A 20392-nucleotide genomic window follows, 5' to 3' on the forward strand; every position below is an offset into this window, starting at 1 on the left:
AGCATTCCTTGCATGCAGAATGTGTATCTGGAATATGGATAAATGCTCCCAGATGATGAAAAGCCCCTTTAAGGCCAGAGTGTTTTCCTCATGCCAGAGGAACAGCATTAGAACAGAAAGTGGAGTTCACAATGAAAACCAGCTGTTACTCACTAATAGCGGCAGCATAAAGACATCTTATCTCTATTATCATGCAGCTATGACAGTAAACTGATCACGAGGTGACATTACACTTAAACAGCTGAGAATAGGGGCAGGTCAGGTGGAAATGTTGACCTTAGGAGCTCAAAGCATTAGCCTATACTTTTGCCAGTCATGTAAAATGATAACCTCTAGTAGTCAGAATATTTGACCATTCCCCATTATGCCATTTAAATGAATTTAATAGGAGATAAAATTGACATACAATGGATTCTTAGATTAAATAACACCATATTTAGTCATTTCTAAATGCTTACATACAGTATTTCTTAAACATGCATAATTTAGCAACTTTGCATCAATTGTTTTGAAGAATTTATTTTAGTTAAATCCAAGTTATGCTCTATCAACAGCATCTGTTGGATGCCTTCAATTACCACAGGAAAAATAAAATGACTTGCCCCTCATGAAAAACAAGCAAAACACATTTACAATTAAATTCCATGGGCCAAGACATTTCAAAAGTACAGCCACAAGCCTTAAACAGTATGGCCCCAAATAACTGGTGCTGATTTACTTATGCAATCTATCAAATTGCATATGCGCGTTGTGGCCGTATTGCGGGTGTTTTACTTAGAAAAACTGTGCAAATAGCTACACGTGCAAATATGTTGGACACACCCTCCAAAAGGAGGCTTTTGCACGTGTACCTCGGACCAAAAGCACACTTACTTTCAGTCAGTCCAGTCATAATATAATACAATTTTATTCAATATAATATTGTATTTATTCATTAATATAATTATTTCTATGATTATATGATAATATCATATAATTCTTGCTAATTAGTAAGAGTAGTTAATAAGAAAACCTGTTTATCACATTCTTATATTTGAAATGCTTCAGACCGATTGCGGAGCGGAGGAACAAATCACCTGAAAACATAATTCACAAAGAAGAAAATACAATATGTACACGTTAAGCCACTGCACCACTGATGTGTACTATAACAAATTCTGAAATTCAAACCACAAATACCTCGAACATGTTAAGGTTATGCTCGAGAAAGACACGGGAGGTTGCAAATGATTGAGCACTGGAGAGAACCACCAATTAAAATATTTCACAATATTTTGTCAGTTAAAAACGGTGTTTAAAACATTGAAATACTACATATTTTGGCATAAATTGTTAGTAGGCTATTTTTATCAGAGTTGTATGATCATCCGTATGATAACAGTTATGATTTCAAGTTCTAAAATAACCAAATAAAACTGTTTTTCATGAGAAGTAATTACAAATACCATTGATGCATGTAATAAATAGCAATTCTATGTATTCTACGATCTTAAGTCTCTGGTTTGCAACAATGACAGCAGGATGCAAAGAGCAAATCAGATTAATACCTGCCTTTCATTTGTATTCATTTGTTCTAGCAGTTTCCATTTCTGAAATAACTTTCAGGCTTGATTAATCACTTTGCGGGTGCAATTTGATTCATTTGCATTGACACCGCCCTACATTTTGTGGACATGAGGCACACCTCTAAATTGCATATTAATTTCAGGGAAACACGCAAAAATTTCAAAAATGTATTATTTTGCGATCTGAAATACACAATCCTCAGAAGCCAATTTTAGTAGATCCGCTCTGACATTTTTTTAAGCGTGATTTCAAGTTTGGAAATTTGTATACACGCAAACCTTTAGTAAATCAGGGCCTGTGTGTTAACTTGTGACTAATGTGATAGAATTTCAATTGTCTGTGCAAAGCTATATACAAGCTATATATTGCAGCTGAAACAGGTGCATGCAGTATTTTGGTCTTGTTAGACCTCAGTGCTGCATTTTACACAATATCCCACACCATTTTACTGGATAGGCTGCACAGCTGGCTTGGTCTCTCTGAGACAGTGCTGGACTGGTTTAGATCTTATCTTACAGAACACTTTCAGTTTGTCATCTTGGGTAATAAGAAGTCTGAGACTTTATCAGTGCATCAGGGTGTTCCACATGGGTCAGTGTTGGGCCCCACTCTATTCAGCATTTAAATGCTTCCTTTCTGGCAGATTATTGGGAAGTATGGCCTTGGTTATCACTGTTATGCTGATGATACACAAATCTTCATCAGCACTGGCCCTGATATTAATTGCACTATAATTACTGTGCTGACGTAGGTTCACTGTATTTTCTGAAGCTCAACTGTTCCAAAACTGAGGCTCATGCTCATTGGTGCATTGGCTGCTATACGTAAAGTTGATCTAAATCTAAAATTCATGGTTGACAACAGCCTCGTGCTTCTCTCCCCCCAAGTGCGGAACCTGGGTGTCATCTTTGAATATTTCCAAAACAGCCTTTTATCACCTTAGAAATATTGCCCGACTTAGGCCCTCTCTGGCTGATGCAGAAAGGCTTATACCATGCCTTTATCACCTCAAGGCTGGATTACTGCAATGCCCTCTTTTCTGGCCTACCATCAAAACCATAAACGGGCTTCAGTATATTCAGAACTCTGCTGCCCATGTTCTTACACATACATCACCATGTCTACACATTACCCCTGTGCTCTCGCAGTTGCACTGGCATCCCATTCATGCTCGTATTGATTTTAAAACTCTAATTTTAACGTATAAAGCAGTTAATGGTATTTTTGCAGTCTTGTTGTGCCCTTCAGCAGCCCTTCTGCAAACTTAAATCTATGGGGGAAAGAGCTTTCTCTTTCAGAGGCCCTAAGCTATGGATTGCTCTTACTTTTACTATTAGAAACACCCCAACCTTGGACTGTTTTAAGAAGTTACTTAAGACTAATTTATGGTAGTCTTGTGTTTAGTCTTTTTTAATTTGTTGGTATGGTGGTTGCTGTTGAATGTTATGTGTTTATTCAATCTTGTTGTGATTTGAGGGTAAGAAAGGCACATTATTAATAAAAGGTATTATTATTACAGTCTTTCAACTTATGTTATGACCATGTAAAGCCGGAAACATGGTAACTTTCATAATACGAGCAACGATACCAAAAAGGGACATGACATAACTGTCTGTCAAACAATGATTCCATTGAATGAACGCCCCACAAAATAATTAAGTCAATTGCAAAGATTATTTTTAATCAGGCTTTCCCAAACACTCCACCCATATCTATCCAGGCCAGGATATTCAAACAAAAAAGTAAGCAATGGTTTGATGGCACCATAGTTACAGTGTTTTCACATTTTGGGGAACAATGACTTTCTTATATTTGATTGCATAATACGCTGTGAGAAAGTATTGGCATTACAAATTTACACACTTAAGCTTTAAATAGTTCTAGTTCAAGATGGAAGTTGAACGCAACTATAAAAAAAATCTTACTTCCTTCTACATAAGTCTTTAAATTAAAAAATTATCTATAGCAGGGCTGTGTTTGCTAATAACTTGATTCAACTTAATAAATCAAATAGAACTGTGCCTTCTCCCCTCAAATAAACAAAAACATGTAAGCCAAACTGTATGCACACTGAAATTCTGAAGTAATAATCATATCCATTCTGATGAACAGTAGGACTATATTTCAGCAGTGACCATTGTTTTAACCAGACTGTAATTATTTCCCATTGTTATTGGGTATATTAAACTTTAATGCCAAAGAAAGTAAGATTTTCTAAGCCCCGAGCATATGAGTGATGCACTTTCCTAGTGGTTATGATCATAGCTTTAGGAATTGGCACTGAAAAATGGAGAAGAAACATTATAGTTAGCCCTATCTCAAAGCAGATAATTACTCTCATTTTCTGTACAGTGAGCTGATGAACCCAACGACACTATTAGTGCATAAGGAGATTGATACGTTTGGCTTAGTTTAGCTAATTGGGGAAAGAGCAGCCAGGCTATCATTTAAAATGTGTTGAACTTGGAGACAGATTTGATTTGAATCAAATGCTCTTTCCCTAGTCTACATAATCGCCTGTGAGAAAACTTTAAATGGAAAATGAAATGGTTTGTATACGTCACGATTTATTTTTTGCTGCAGTAGTAGATTTCTCCTTGCCCTGCAAACATTTTCACTGCCCCCTCAACAAAATTTAGTCAGTGTCTGTAAATATAAATATATTACTATCATTTTATTAAATATATTATAAACACTGCTTTGTCTCAAATAACATATATTTTTTTACTTGCCATTTTTGTAGCCCAGATTAATTTTACTGACCTTTTCAGAAATTCTGGGAGGTGAAGAATTTTTATAATCTATTGTCATTTTAGAGTTGACAGCCCAAGACCCCTTTAACTATATTTACATGGAAGAGACGGCCAAGATATTATTTTTTCCCCTCTCCTTTTCTCCCCAATTTGGCATGCCCAATTTCCTATGTTCTCTAAGTCCTTGTGGTGACGTAGTGACTTGCCTCAAAACGGGAGGCGGAGGATGAATCTCAGTTGCCTCCGCTTCTGAGACAGTCAATCCGTGCATCTTATCAAGTTATCAACCCAATGTGCCTCTACCCACCCAAGCAACTGGGCCAATTGGTTGCTTAGGAAGCCTGACTGGAGTTACTCAGCATGCCCTGGATTTGCCCTGAACTTGCAACTCCAGGTGTCTTTACTTGCTGAGCTACCCAGGCCCCCTGGCCAATATATTTAATGAAAATTCACCATTTGTGTTCTATGGAAGAAAAGTCAAATGGGTGTGGTAAAAAAACATGAGGGTGAGTGAATGATGACAGAATTTTCAGTTTTGGGCGAACTATTCATTTAAACTTTAGGTTACACAAAAAATTATCTTCTTTAAGTACATACCTCCTTATGCTAGTTCAAATAGACTTTTAAAATATACTTTTTAAATTGTCCACAGCTCCTCACAATACAATAAATGCGCCATACTGTGCCCTTAAAAATTACAGTCAGTAGGCAAAGACACATAAAAAGTACAGACATTTACCATGGCTCTGACTAGACGCAAGGCTAAAACAATTAAGCTAATCTGCTCCTACTGTCGTTGTCTTTGTTTTATTGAAATGACCAAGCATGAACAATGCAGATATTGATAGCTGTGACCAAACTTTCACAAGGGTCTTTATAGTGAGACACAAAGCATCACATCACTCAAGAGAGAGCCAGGACTAACAGACTGCTCAAGATAAAGAGTCAGCTGGGAATTATAAGGAATTTTAACCATAATATGGCATGTTTGATTTTACTATTTTGGGACATTTAACCAAGGCTTAACTTGGGGATACAAACATATAGTTGGTCAAATATTTGTGAAATAAATTGAAAAGGTTTCCCTGTTTATACTGAGGAAATGCGACTTTGCATATGATAGCTGGCATCAACTCACCATCTTTAGCTAAAAGTAAAAAGGCAGTATTTTTTGAGAAGGCAGCTGACCTTGAGGCTAATGCTCCTCTCATTTCAATAATATTTTCATGATTTCTACAAGCTATACAATTGAAAAAAAAAAAGCAATATTTTCATGTAGGGAACGAAATTATGGAAATGTATTATGTTGGTCCTAATGTGTTGGTAAACAGCAATTAATTTATTTTTTAGAGGTACCTTTATACGGTTGCTCTTTTTAGGGTTAAACTTGTATTATATAGAACAGAATGATGCAAAACTTGCATGCCTTGTATTTGAACTTGCAACTCCAGGGGTTGTAGTAAGCGTCAATACCCGCTGAGCTACCCAGGCCCCAAACTTAATCTTTAGTGCGTAGCAAAACAAAAAAAAAATTGTATATGCTTTTGTATCCATTCTGTTGTGTTTGCATGTTTAAGCATGGCAGTCAATCGAAGACAAACCCTTAAAGTGTCATACACTAGTGTTAAACACTGTTTTAGGGCCCTACGATTAAAAGAATTTGGAAAACCAGGGAAGGAACCACAAAATGCAGTCAATACTAAATTAACCACTTTCACCTTGAAATTAAAATGAAATGTAACCATCCTTGTCTTGCATTGTGCAGAACATGTAAATACAGTATCTATTACTGGAATAGTTCACCCAAAAATTTAAATTCATAGGTTAAATATGTCATAATTTTTTGCTCACCCTCATGTTGTTTCAAACCTGTATGACTTTCTATCTTTCTATCTAATTAATATAACAGACAGTCTATTCAATACAATGCCAGTGGATAGTGCCTAACTTTAAAGTGTAAAAGGGACCCAAAAGTCCTTTGGTCCACATGAGAACTAGCATTGTTCTGACATGTGACATATGTAACACATGAGCCACTCAGAACAAGCTTCTCTCATAGCGCTCATGAAAGTGCAACATATGTCAAGATTTTCACTGAAAAATGACTTTCATAATTTTCATGTGCCCTCAGAGGACTTTGAATATAATATCTCAATGCATATGTTGCATGAGTTCAGTTAGCTCTTAGTTGAACTAACATTGAGAAATTTGTGTGCACCCAAAATAAATAGAAATACACTAAAATTTTGTGTTGTCTTACCTGAGTGAGCACATCCAATTGTCCTACAATGTGCTCTAGGGTGCTGGCCAGTGCAGCTGGAATGCTATCCGCTGCAGTCTGTTTAGGGTGCTGCTGTTGAGTATAGGATGGAGATTCCGCACTGGGTTCAGTGAAGTTTTGGGTTGGCTGGCTGAGTGTTTTACTGCCATTCCTGTGTAAGGTAAGTTCATTGGACAGCCCAGTGGCATTCGACACCTGTAGAAGTGGAAGTCAAATTTTAAGAATCATTATGATCATTGATGTACAGTAAGCAACTGAAATCATACAAACATCTACTACAGAAAACATGTCACCACTCATCTCTTATATGATGCAGTGAGTGACACGAACTGCACAGTTAAATATAAAAATGATATAATTCTCATAGGGTCAAAAACTATTTTAATAAAAATAATGCAAAATGTAGTTTCATGGCTGGCAAGAAATATGAATGGCCATTTATCTTTTTTAATTCACCCACCATTTGCAGTTGTGGGGGGAAAAAATCCTTATGGACTTTGGTTAACTAACAATGATTGATTTAATGAAAGATGCACTGTATGATTTCAAATCAAACTTAAAGGAATAGTTTCTTTCTTCATCAAAACAGAATTTAAGATTTCAAGCCTCCTCCTTAAAACAATGAAAGTGAATGTACTACATTTTTTGATGGTCCAAAATGCAGATTTAGTGTGCATCAAAATAATCCACACAACTCCAGTCGACAAATAATGTTCTTCTCAACCCAAAGATTGATTATATTTAGAAACAAAACAATACTTATATACTTTTTAACTACAAATGTTCGCTTCCGTACATCTCAGTGATGCGCGCTCATGAGAGGGATGACGTAAGCTCGTTGGTAAGGTCACGCATCACATGGAGGAGGAGGCAGGAAGCGTGTCATTGTTTACAAGAGAAACTGGCACAGACCACAGACCAAGTGACGTTTACAAACAAAAACGGTCCAAAACTATTTCAAAATAATATAAAATACAAATTAATTTCCAAATATTAACAAAAAAAACTGCAGTAAATAACCATCCTTTATTTTGGAGCAATGCCATCGCATTATCTACTTGTGCTTTTTCTTTAGCAGAAATATATAGACTGTCAGGAATTCAAGCCACACAAGTTGTAGTTAATGAAACTAATGCAAGAGCATTTACTGAGATTCACAGGACTTACAGGGTTTACACAGTGAGGTCAGTGGTACAGGTGATATCCCACAGAAGAGAAGCTTCACACAATTATTTGTGCAGGCAGTGATGAGCGAGTGAATTTAGTGCAGGTGTGGTTAATTCGAAATCAGATTTAATTAGAAATGCAGTGAATTATTTGAGGGAGGCGTGACAATGACAAAGTTTTCACACATAACTGAGTTCGCTGGGGCATGGGCACAGCTGATGAATTCAGATATCGACCCTTTGTTTCTTTCGATGGTCTGAAATCCTCTGGGGTAAATGGGTTCACTGCACACCCTCCAATATTTGAGAGAATGTAGGGGTGTACTGATATCCAGGTTCAGCGCGATAAGCCAGAGCTTCAATCGCTCATGATCATGTAAAGCCAATTGATGCAAAGTTTATATTTTTCCTTTTTTCTTTGGGGTTTCTGAAGGTTGAAGCATCCAGAATACACACACTAAAGGGCCATTTTGAACAATACAAATCTACAGTAAAGACAATTACATTTTGTACAGCTCTCCTTCTCTTGTAAACAATGACGCGCTTCCTGCCTCCTCCTCCATGTGATGCGTGACCTTACCAATGAGCTTACGTCATCTCTCTCATGAGCGCGCATCACAGAGATGTATGGAAGTGAACATTTGTAGTTAAAAAGTATATATGTATTGTTATGTTTCTAAAAACAATCAATCGTTTGGGTTCAAAAGAACTACATTTGTCGATGTGGAGTCGTGTGGATTATTCTGATGCACACTAAATCTGCATTTTGGATCATCAAAAAATGGAGTACATCGTTTAAAGGAGGAGGTCTGAAATGAAATCCTAAAAACCTTAAATTCTGTTTTGATGAAGGAAGAAACTCTAAAGCAAATTCTAAGCAAATTAAAATTTTTGGGTGAACTATTCCTTTATTCATTCACTGTACTCATGTACAGTATATCGACCTTATTTTTCAATGCAGAAGCAAGCAGTTGCATTTCCGGTAATTGTGGCAAATTTCTGCTGTCATTGACTGCAATGTAATAACTAGGATAACAATATCAGAATTTAGTGATATGGGCTTATAAACTATCACACAACCACAGGATGTACAGCAGAATAATATCTTAATGTCGGACAATTTTCTAATGTCAGCATTTATTTACACTGATTGCTGTGCAATGTTCTAAAGATACGATAATAAAATCTGCTTCTTACTTTACCAAGAGTGTGACAATGCAGTGTTTCTTGTCTCTATGTAAACCTCCATTCATATGTACCTGCATAAGCACTGATGTTGCCTTTATTTATTTATTTACTGTATTTCAATAATTCTGAAAGCAATATCTGCTTGTCTATTTATTATACACCATATAGAAAGAGAATGTTTTTGGACAAGAAAAGAGAGAATTATGCATTTATTATTTCGCCAAAATTAAAGATGATGCAGTTTTGGTGCAATAAAAGTTGAAGATGCAATAAAATTGCATGTTGAATTGAGCTGCTTTTTTCCTTCAGCTGCTTTCTGCTCTTTTTCTCCTCTCCTGTGTGTAAAGTTTGTGGTAGCCATGACGACGGAGCTGACTGTCGGTTTCAGCGCCTGATCACTCATTAATTCTGCTTGTACAACATTGTGTGATGAAATTATTTCAAAATGTGATAAACAGTGCACTCCGAACCAATATGTTTATGTAAATAATAATTACTGATGATATTATAATGACGTATGTGGCCAGGCTGCAATATAAAGCAGTATAAATTATCATCTTTTTATCACTGAAATAGCTGGAGGTGGCTTTTACCAGAAGAGGTCAAAATTCAAGGCCTAAACCTCATTGGTTCTTGTGTCATGAAGTTTGGTCATGAGACACAAAAGTTTCAATAATGCTCGATGTTATATATAATGAGAATTAAATGGCTTACAGCAAGAGGAATGCCCTCCAGAGTCTGAAATGGGCAACTAAGTTTACTTAAGTAGCCAAGTAAATAACTGCATTTATTACACAGCTCTCTGGAATACTTGATTCTGATTGGTCAATGGCACCATCCAGTGGTCCGATATTACTCTGTAACGATCGCACATCCACATATCAGACCACTCATATGGGTACTGCGATCGTCTCTACTGCTTCTCGGATCACTATGCGATCTTTACAAGTAAGCTAATAAAATAATTTAAACTCACATCAGTGTCCATTTATTTGTTATTTTGTGAAGTTGTCTTGTAATAGGCTGAAAAATTAGGAGTCAGATAGTAATTTTCACAAAATAAACACCAACAGAACTTCAACGCAAACCGGAGATTGATTTCAGCTGTTCAGATATTTCTTTCTTCTCCCATGATTACACAATTTCAGCACAAATCAATGTTTCATGTCCATTTATTTGTTTATTTGGCAGGTAGTCTTGTAATAGGCTGAATAATGATAAGTCAGATGGTAATTTTCACAAAATAAACACCAACAGAACTTTCAGCTTTTCAGCAATTACATAAATTCAACACAAATCAATATTATATGTCCTAACAAGTCCTGATCACTCTGTCTTGGTTTATTGTGCGATAACAAATGGCTGACTGTACACTATCCCTTACATCAGAGGTCGGGAACCTTTTTTCACTTAGGAGTCAATTTTTGTATTTTTGGTTGATGCATTTTTTCGAAAGAGCCATAGCACAAACAAATAATTAACTATTTTCAAAAACGTTTTTCAATAAAATAAAAATGTTATATTGCCCACAGACTACACAAAAAACATATGCAAATAATAATAGGTAACGTTGCAATATGGAATTTAATACATGTGTTTATGCAGGTCTCTAGAAAATTCATTTTACAATTGTTCATGAAAAATGTAACTTCCCTTTTGGGCTGGGCGATATGTAAAAAATATTTGAACGATAATTGCCTTTAAAATATCACGATATCCGATTATATGGTCATCCCCCCTGCCAAGGGTCAGTGAATAATTTTGTTTATTTATTTTGCTTTAAAAATTACATTTATTTATTGAAACACAAAAAAAACTTACACCAATGAGATTTCTAAATTCAATTTGCATTTTAAACTATATGACAAAAGCAATAAAATAATGAAGTGATCAAAAAATCTTATATATAACCACATCCCCAAATGCAAACATTTACCCTCTCCAACTTGCTACCATGCAAGCATCCATCAAAGACACCAGGTGAAAATTACTAATAGCCTACAAATTAAGAACTAAGACAATTATAAATGTAAAGAGAAATATAGCTGCAAGGATCGATACCGGGGTGAATCCAATTATCGGCACTATGAGCAGCAAAAGAAGCTGTTACATGTTTTTGGTTAGAGTCTGATGAACAGTGTATGAGGAGTTAGAAAAAGTTAACTTTCAATCATAAAAAAACAAACATTTCTTTTAAAAATATCTAAAAATAGCTAGTTCTTAGAATTTTTGTCCAGCATGAGGCACTGTTCTGAAACTGCTCAGGTAGTATCTGGGCATGATGGTTATCATTCAGGAAATTGTTAGAGTTATAAGCCAAAACAGATATCTCCTGACCAATAGAAGGCAGTGTGCCAAAATGCTGCAGGTAACCTCAGGGCCTAATTGTGATGACACGTACCAAGTTTCGTCCCATTCCCTCAAAGCATTGTGGAGATACAGCCTCAAGATCAATTTTGCACGTTCTTCGTCGAATTAGTTGAAGCGCCATTCGAAAATGGTATGGTTTATCAAATTCTGTTAATAACTTTTTTCGTGAATGCCTCTAGATGATGCAGGAGGAGTTTGAAAATGTAGTTTTTCAAAACATTTAAAAATGGCAGACAGGAAGTTTGCTTGATCATGACATAATTAGAATCATTGTTCTTCGCATGAACCACAGAATCTATCAAGACCAGTCACATGACAGTAGGCAAAAAGAGCTAAAATAGTTACAATGTTGTTATATTGGCTTTCATAAGGTTACATTTTAGAATGCACCAAACCTGTAAAATGTCCGTTGAGGTTACTTTTATCCGTCATTAGTTGCTTTGCAATATTTCTGCATTGATAAGTACATGTGGTTCTTGTGGTCACGGAGCTCTTTCTCTCGCTGCACACTCATACACAGAAAGAGTGACGAAAACAGTAAAGCCATGTTTTTATCTGTCAAAAACTTGCTAAAGCCATCCTACCAGTGTCTGTTCTGCTGCTATCCAAAAGAGAGAAGCAATCGTGAAAGAGCTTGAGAAAGTGCGTGATTGTGCATTCATTCCTTCGAGGCACGTATGTCCATTTGCAGCTATAAGTGAATAAAAATAAATTCTGTTCAATAAAAACAGACTGTTGCTGCTCTGCTTTCTGGTGTCATTTTAGTGTAGAAAAAAAGGCAACCGACTTCCACCCTCTCAAAATCACCTGTCTGGTGACCATAACACAGGTTAGGACCAAATCCTCCACATGTTTATTCTCCACATTGATTTAAGCCCCATCTCCCAAAATACAGAGTCTGGGGCAAAATGAAACCTGAGTGCCCAAGACATCACATACAAAATTCTGAACCCTCAACCAAAACCCTTGTATCTTAACCCACCCCAAAAACATGGGTTGTATATCCATCCTCCAATTGGCATCGCCAGCAGGTAGGTGTATCTTTAAGAACAAGCCTATACAGCCTAGAGGGAGTCCAACAGAATCCATGTAAAATCTTTAACCGAATAAGGTGAACCCTTGCATCTCTAGATACAGACTTGATATTTTTTTTAATCCTAGCCCACACTCCCTTCTCCAATACCAAGTAAATACCATAAATCTTTCTCCCATAATCTCTTCCGAGAAGTTGAAGCTCTGTCCCCCAGACTCTGAATTAGCTGGGAATAATACACTGCTGCCTTATGACCTTTTCCAAAAGTAGTAATTACCTCTCCCAAAGCATCTGCCACTTTAGGGGGGGTTTGTGCTATTCCCAAAAACAGTACAGAGCATGTGATGCAGCTGTAAATGCCTATAAACTGAGATCTGGAAATCCCAAAATGATGACCCAAATTCTCAAAAGATCTGAACAGTCCACACTCATACAGGTCACCGAGTGTAGTAACCCCCATCACAATCCACTCTGACCAACAGAAAGGGGACTTGTTGCTCATATGCTTGAGGCAACATTTAAATAAATGTCCAAATTAAATACTCTGGTCCAAATCACATGCAAATGTGAAATAATGTTAGTTTGATAGAATGGCTTTGTAATGGTGAAATAGGGGCAAGAACTTCCTGCTCAGTAGAAAACCAGGGAGGGGCTCTTTCAGGTGGAAGCGACAAATGAGCCGAATACCTGAGACAGAACACATAATAATAAAACAAATCTTGGGTAGGCCTAGCCCACTCAGCATATGTAATTTGTTGAAATGTAGTCTAGTATACTAGATAATGTAACAGCTAAATTAACAGTAATTCCAGTACAAGTCATCAGTAGAAAAGAAGCCGTTTTTTTTTAACTTGTATCTGGACTTTACAGGATTCAGATCTCTATTTTGTTCAATTAAGTTATAAGATATCAGCTCACTTTTCATTCACAGTTATTTTTTGGAACCCATTCAACTTAAATATTATATCATTTGTAAACAAATTCACGCTGGCGCTGCAGGTGCTTTTATTATATTTACTTATTAAACACAGCCTTTTGTGATTCACAGAGCTATCGCACGTCTTCAAGTAGCTTTGAATAAAATGCATGAGTCATATGAACTACTTTAATTGTGTTTTAATGGTTCTTTTGTCATTTTGTGAGCTTGATAGTAACTAACATGACTATACGCATAGTATCGGATTTGGATTGGGCATAAAACACATAAAATACGGGGGCCATTTTAATGTGTGGAGGCAAGTCATTCCACAAAATACACAGCGTAAGAGGGGTCTGTTTTTATTTAACATTTTTCACCTGAACCAGACTCTCAAGTGCCCGTTTTCTCTGTTTTGCAGCATGTCTCAGCCTTGCCCTCTTCTCCTCTTCAACTGCCTGTTTTTTAAGATCCTGAGCATAACTGGATCCTTTGCAGACACAGTTGAGTCTCTTTTCAAGCAGACTCTGTTGCTGCTGGCATTTGATAGTGGTTGCTGCTGAACGGATATTCTTGCAGAGTGTGCGATCAATCTCCCCATATTTGACATCATCTCGTCTGAAGAACTCGACTGCCGTCTTCTCCCTGGATTGGAGGGTGTACTTGATGGTCTGACTTGGCTATTGAATGTTACACATTATGGGTACATATACTTATGGCGTTTGCCTAGTACCATAATATGGCACATAAAAATCCGGCGCGTGTACGTAATACGAGTGCACAGAACCGTATCTGCGGGCGTAAAACCGGCCTTGCGCGGGAGCATTTCTGCTCTGGGTGTGCACAGCAAAGTATCTGGAGCGCATTTCTGCTTTGTGTGCATGCGACTGTGACGAGTACATTTTCAGACATATTATGAGGGGAAAAAAAACATTGTCTTATATTCGGAACAATATGGTACAATACAATTATTAAATTAAAATCTGTATCTTTCTGGCCATGATCATGTAAAACATATAAAGTGCATTATTAATTTATCAGCATCGTATTCGACATGTAAAACAGAGGTCAGGCTCATTTCTGTAAATCTAGCAGATAGGAGCTTGCTCCTGCTTGCATTAGCTTACATGTTTTATAGATAACGTGTAACAAGAGAAAAATACTGACACGTTTTATCCTGTTGTTGACGTTAACCTACATTGAATCCAGGTTGCTACCACTCATCTCCATAAATGAACAATTAGCTTAGATATCATTCTTGGTTGATAACAGTGGGTTAAATAATGAAATTGGCAACATCACAGTATCTGACATGACAGTTAACATTGTACGCTAACTTACTTACCTCAGACTTGCTTTCCGACGTGCAGGTCTTTGAAAACCCCCCTGCCCTACTCTGATTCAGATTGGCTGTCAGGTTTCAGCATTAGGAGTGATTATTGGTTAGGCAGAGCCTAAAGTTTAAGGTAACTATGCAGATATAGCAGGTAAATGCTGGCCACGAAAATCGTGATAAATATCAATATCGAATGATATGAAAAAGAATATAGGGTCGGCTGTGGCTCAGTTGGTAGAGCGGGTCGGCCACTAATAATTTGGGGTTGGGGCACTCCACATGCCGAAGTGTCCTTGGGCAAGACACTGAACCCCAAGTTGCTCCCATTTAACCCCAAGCATGACTAGGCGGAACCTGCATGAAAAGAAACAAAACAGACATCCCAGTTCCTCGGATGATCAAGATTCAAACTCGCTTGGAGGCTGCATGAAAAATACATCAAGACTTACTTAGCCCATCAACTTTACAAAAGACGTCTTTATGTGAGCATGTAGATATTTTGCGGTCATCCATAGTGTCCATTCACAATCTGGCTGGGAACTTAAGTGTAAAAACTATTTTCCATCAATGCAAAAGTTTCTTGAAGGAAGTGTCATTCCACAAAACAAACTCTAGAAGGAGCCAATGCAAAAAAAAAAAAAAAAAAATGGAGCCAAGGTTCCTCAGACAATCGAGTCACTAAACAGCGAGTCAGTCCACTGTAAGATTATATATGCAGAAGAATTCCACCAACATGATTTGAAACAAGTAAAAAACAGCCTTTCAGTTTGGAATGCTTCAACGTCGTAAATCACCGGCCTTCACAAGAACCCCCACACAGTCTGTTCTGTGTAAGGTTACGGGGACCATCAGATTTGCACAACTCTAAGACATTTCATCTTAATCTAGCCTTGCTAGATAATGCTGAAAATCACTTTGAACTGTGGTAATGTTTGTACTTGACAAATTAATGATTATAGACTGATGGACCTCTTTAAAATGTGTGTAGTGATTTGCAGTCACCTATATTTGACAAATATAATCTTTAATTCTGTATGATTTATCTCATTCTACTAAGAATGGTGGCTATAAGGTTTATCTTGATAAAATTCAATGATGAGTAAAACCAATATGATTTTGTAACCAGGGATTTTCATGTTTTGTTACCTACACGTATTACATCCATAAAAAAATATCATGTTTAGATTGTAAGCGTTCACTGGTGTATGAAGAGAAATCTGGTGAAAATGAATATTATGCCTCTTGTACCATTCTCAATATAAAAAAGCTCATGATTAAATGTGCACTATTTTTGAGCGGTACATTTTTAAGATTCTGAAACAAAGGACTATAACTCAAATGTCAGAAAGGACAGCCCAGTTGACCATGTGACTCTGAGGGGTCACTTCTGTTTGGCGCAGGACACCTTTGGGGGGTGCGGCCAACCTCAGTTCAAATAGATCCAAACAGGAAGAACTTGCTCTTGCTCTTGATCAGCTCTCTAGCTCTTCTCTTCTCTCTTTTGCCTGCACGTGCCATGTGAGATCCACGGGAGCTCGGGACTCGACGTCCCGAGAAGGAGTGAGAAGGCCTCGCTTCACAATCAACCTAATTTATACAGACAATAAACTTCAACCATACAGAGATCAAAACATCGACGGAACGAACTTTCGACCAAGAACCAAGCCACACAAAGAACGCAAGGAAACACCACAAAGACAAGCAAGTACATCTCCAATATTGTGCTCATAGTGCTGGTGTATTAATTAAATTCAAGTCAATTCAAGTCAATTTTATTTGTATAGCGCCTTTCACAACACACATCGTTTCAAAGCAGCTTTACAGAATATCAGCTTTAACAGACGATAAAACTGTAATGTCTATAAAGTCGATTAATCATCATTGTGTAATTTAGATAAAATACGATTTTTAATAGTGTTTAAAAATAATTAAATGATAATTGTATTAATAACCCCAGTGAGCGAGCTGTAGGCGACTGTGGCAAGGAACACAAAACTCCATAAGATGTAGATTAATGGAGAAAAATAACCTTGGGTAATTCGATAGCAAATCAATGTAGACTCAAAGAATGATAAATGGTTCTTAAGGTATTGCCAACAGACTCCATAAAGTACATTTTCACTGTACGGATAACTTATTTCACATTCTGTCACTTTTCACCAACCTTCAAGTTTATGGCCTATAAGTGTTGTCAAAAATACCGGTACCCCAGGTACCGAGTACCGGGTCTACCCGGTACCCACGCAGAGGCGGGAACTTTCAAACGCTCACAACAAGCAAGCAAAGTAGCTGCTGCGGCAGAGCCTCAACTGAATCTTGTCTAAATGAAAAGTGGAAAAAGCCAAGTAATTTGAGGCTGATGAAAAGGGAAACATCACAGATCAGCAAAAACCTATTTGTAAACGCTGCTTTGCAATTTTCTGACGAAAGGAGGAAACACATCAAACTTAATAAAGTACATGAAAGACAGACACCCGGATTTATTCAAGCAAATAAAGCAGGTGAGTTTAGACTTTCACAGTTTATATTATGTAGATCCCAAAGTATTAGGGAATGATTAAAAAAAGAAGTACATTCAGAAGCATGTACCTTTGTGGAATAAGCGGAGGCGGAGCTCTTTAAAGGAAACATCCCGGTGTTACATCTTAAATGCAGTCAAATTTAATGCGTTATTGCTTTATTAAAGTTCAAATAATACAGAAGCAGATCATGTTAATAACTATAAACTGAGAAACTGGCATTTCTCTGTGAGGTCGGTGCCTCTTCTATGAGTTGCGAGAATGTTCCGATCTAAGGGGGAGAGATTGAAACTGCACCCGGCTGAGAGAGACTCTGCCTCGGGGAACTCATCTCTCGCGCGCGCACGCTTAATGCAGCTAGATTAGAACGCGACTGCTCGTGACTTAATCATAATATCTATATCTATATATATGTCACTATGCATTTCTTATCATGAAGAAAATTGGCAATATGCAGCTTTATTAATAAGAGAGCAATTTGCACATTAGTTTGTAAATTGTTTTTTATTCATTCTATTGTATGCTTGTTTATTTAGGTTTTGTTTTTTAGTACTTGGTAAAAACTTTAATTAAAAGTTGCAAAAGTTGAAGCAAATCTTATATGAGTGTTCAAAAATACTTTAAGCATACATTGTTCAGTTTTGTTATAATAAAAAATATATATTTAAATTAAAGTGTTGCTCAATGGCATATTTTTGTTCTTAGTTCTGCAGCTAATATTTTGTAGACTTTGTTAATAAAAGAGTGTTGTTTAGTAACCTGTTTTTGCTTTGGTACCAAAAATGGTATCAAGTATCGTGAAATTTCACTGGTATTGGTACCGACTACTGAAATTTTGGTACCGTGACAACACTATGGAATCCGTATATTATTCCTTCGGCTCATATTTTCGAAATATTCCATTTTTTTCCAAAATGTATTCCAAGTCTGTTTTGGACATGGGCGGATCAGCGGATAATTCCCTTTCCAATTACGCCAGATAATTAATCAGTTTCTCAACATCTGCCACTTTAGTTTCCATCGTTGTAATCGATCGACGTATTACAGCGAGATCCTCAAAGTCAGCAACAACCTTCGTCAGCATCACCAAGATGTTGGACAGTTGGCTCTGATTTTCTTCTCCTGACATGCCTTCCAAAACAAGTCCCTGGCTCGCAGGACCGCCAGAGGCCTCAGCTTGAACAAGTAAGTGTCTTTCAATGTCTCCAGAATCTGAGGATTTTGACTTCTTTGCCATGTTTACCTCAAAGAGCAAGTATGTAACTGGGTGTATCGAATCTCACTGGATTATAACATTAAAATAATTTTAAAAACTAGCAAAGTGCTAGTGTTTTAAACAAAATGGATGTGGGGTTTTTTCAGTTCTTGAATCCATTATCTCAGCAGGGAGTCTTGACGGTGAAATTACTGTCACCTCCTATGACAGGCACTAATATGTGCGTCGACTCCCTCCGCCATCAAGCTAATATCTGACAACATTTGCAAATTTTCATTTAGCATTGAAAAGACCTGTAGAACAGATCTGCACCAGTCAAGAACCACTAGACATTGCTTGGAAGATTTGCTGCCAATAAGCCATCATTACAAGTCCACAATAAGAAAGAGAAACTTGTGTCACTGAAACAGAAAACAGATGTTTGAGTTGGTCTTATGCCTAAAACAGACTCATTGTATGAGATCACAGATGCTTCTAACTATGACACATTTAGTAAATCAAGCATAAAGTACAGAGTGCAATTTGTAGAGAATCTTGGTGAGCAAGTCAGTTAAAATTTGTTAAACTGTTGACAAATTGTAAGTTAACTACCTGAAGGACACATCAAGTTTAATGGCACAGACATATGAAGGTAGCTCTGTTGCCTCTTTGTGTACTGAGGTTTGTTACCACCATAGGAATCCAAGAGTGTACAACAGAGAGCTAGACACATGCAGAACGTTTTGCTCTCCACAAAACGGAGTGAACCATGAGCCAGGTGGTTCCAGGTGAACTGAACCTGTAGTAAGTCTTTTTGAATAAAAGCATCTATTTAATGATCAAACCAAATCAAGCTGTGCTGTACTACAATATTCTGTGAGATAAATCATTACACCCAATCTACACTGGACGCGATTGTACATCACAACAAAACTAAAATCACCCCCAAGGCATGTTCACGCCTCATTTGCGAGACAAACTGCAGGTGAAAGGTCTTTTCACACCTAGACCAAAACAAACAAAATGTAAACAATTTTGGAAATTAAAAAAAAAAAAAAAACAGGTCTGTCTGAGCGGTGAAAAGCTCAAAATCTATTTTCCCCCATTTAAAAGCTTGTTCGGATGAACATTTGCACCAATAATTTGGTCTTGGTGTGAATAGTTCTTTGGGCAGCAAATTGGGACAGACAGACAAAACAGACAGCTATCCTACTGTACCATAAAACACCTCCTGGAAACATCTGGCAAACAGGTGCTATTCGAGCATCTCCTTCCTGGTCCAAGCTAGGTAAATATTTGCCTGTGTGACCCTGGTGATTTCAAGGCAAATAGGGGTGAAGAACTGTGAAAAGGTATTTGCTCATCCTGATTTTTTTCTTTTTTGTGTTTATCTCATATAAAATTGTTTTCAAAAAATTCAAACAAAATCTCACATAAAACAAAGGCAAACTGAGTATATACAAAATACAGTTTTTAAATGGTAATATTATTAATTGAAGCAAAAAAAGTTACCCAATATCAACTGGGCCTGTGTGAAAAATCATTTCCCCCCTTACTAAACCCCCAAATCTATGAAACCGCAGACACACCCAGGCATGATTACTGTTAGCCATGTTCAATCAAATCAACACTGAAATATAACTTTTTCAGCAGCATAAAGTCTCACCCTGTAGCACACTATGCCAAGATCGAAAGAAATTCCAGAAACGAGGAGGAAAAAAGGTGATTGAATTACATCAGTCTAGGAAGGGTTAGAAAGCTATTTCAAAGGCTCTGGGACTCCAAAGAACCACAGTGAGAGCCATTAACTCTCAATGGAAAAAACTTGGTACAGTAGTGAACCTTCCCAGAAGTGGTCAACCTTCCAAAATTCCTCCAAGAGCACAGTGACAACTCATCCAGGAAGTCACAAAAAAGCCAAGGACAACATCCAAGGATGTAGGCCTCTATTGCAACAATAAATGTCATTGTTCATGACTCCACTATCAGAAAGACACTGGCCATAAATGGCATCCATGGATGTGTGGCGAGGATAAAACCACTGCTAACCCAGAAGAACATTAAGAACA

General features: G+C 37.2%; 1 protein-coding gene across 1 annotated transcript in view; it reads right to left on the reverse strand.

Annotated features, from left to right (window-relative positions):
• Window positions 1–20392, reverse strand: part of poc1a (POC1 centriolar protein A) — a 105585-nt gene that overhangs the window by 18134 nt on the left and 67059 nt on the right. Inside the window, exon 10 of the mRNA XM_052110896.1 lies at window positions 6580–6795. Within this exon, the coding sequence (XP_051966856.1) occupies window positions 6580–6795 (216 nt within the window). The remainder of the gene's footprint in view (window positions 1–6579; window positions 6796–20392) is intronic.

This window comes from Xyrauchen texanus, chromosome 39 (assembly GCF_025860055.1).
Source record: "Xyrauchen texanus isolate HMW12.3.18 chromosome 39, RBS_HiC_50CHRs, whole genome shotgun sequence".
NCBI lineage: Eukaryota > Metazoa > Chordata > Actinopteri > Cypriniformes > Catostomidae > Xyrauchen > Xyrauchen texanus.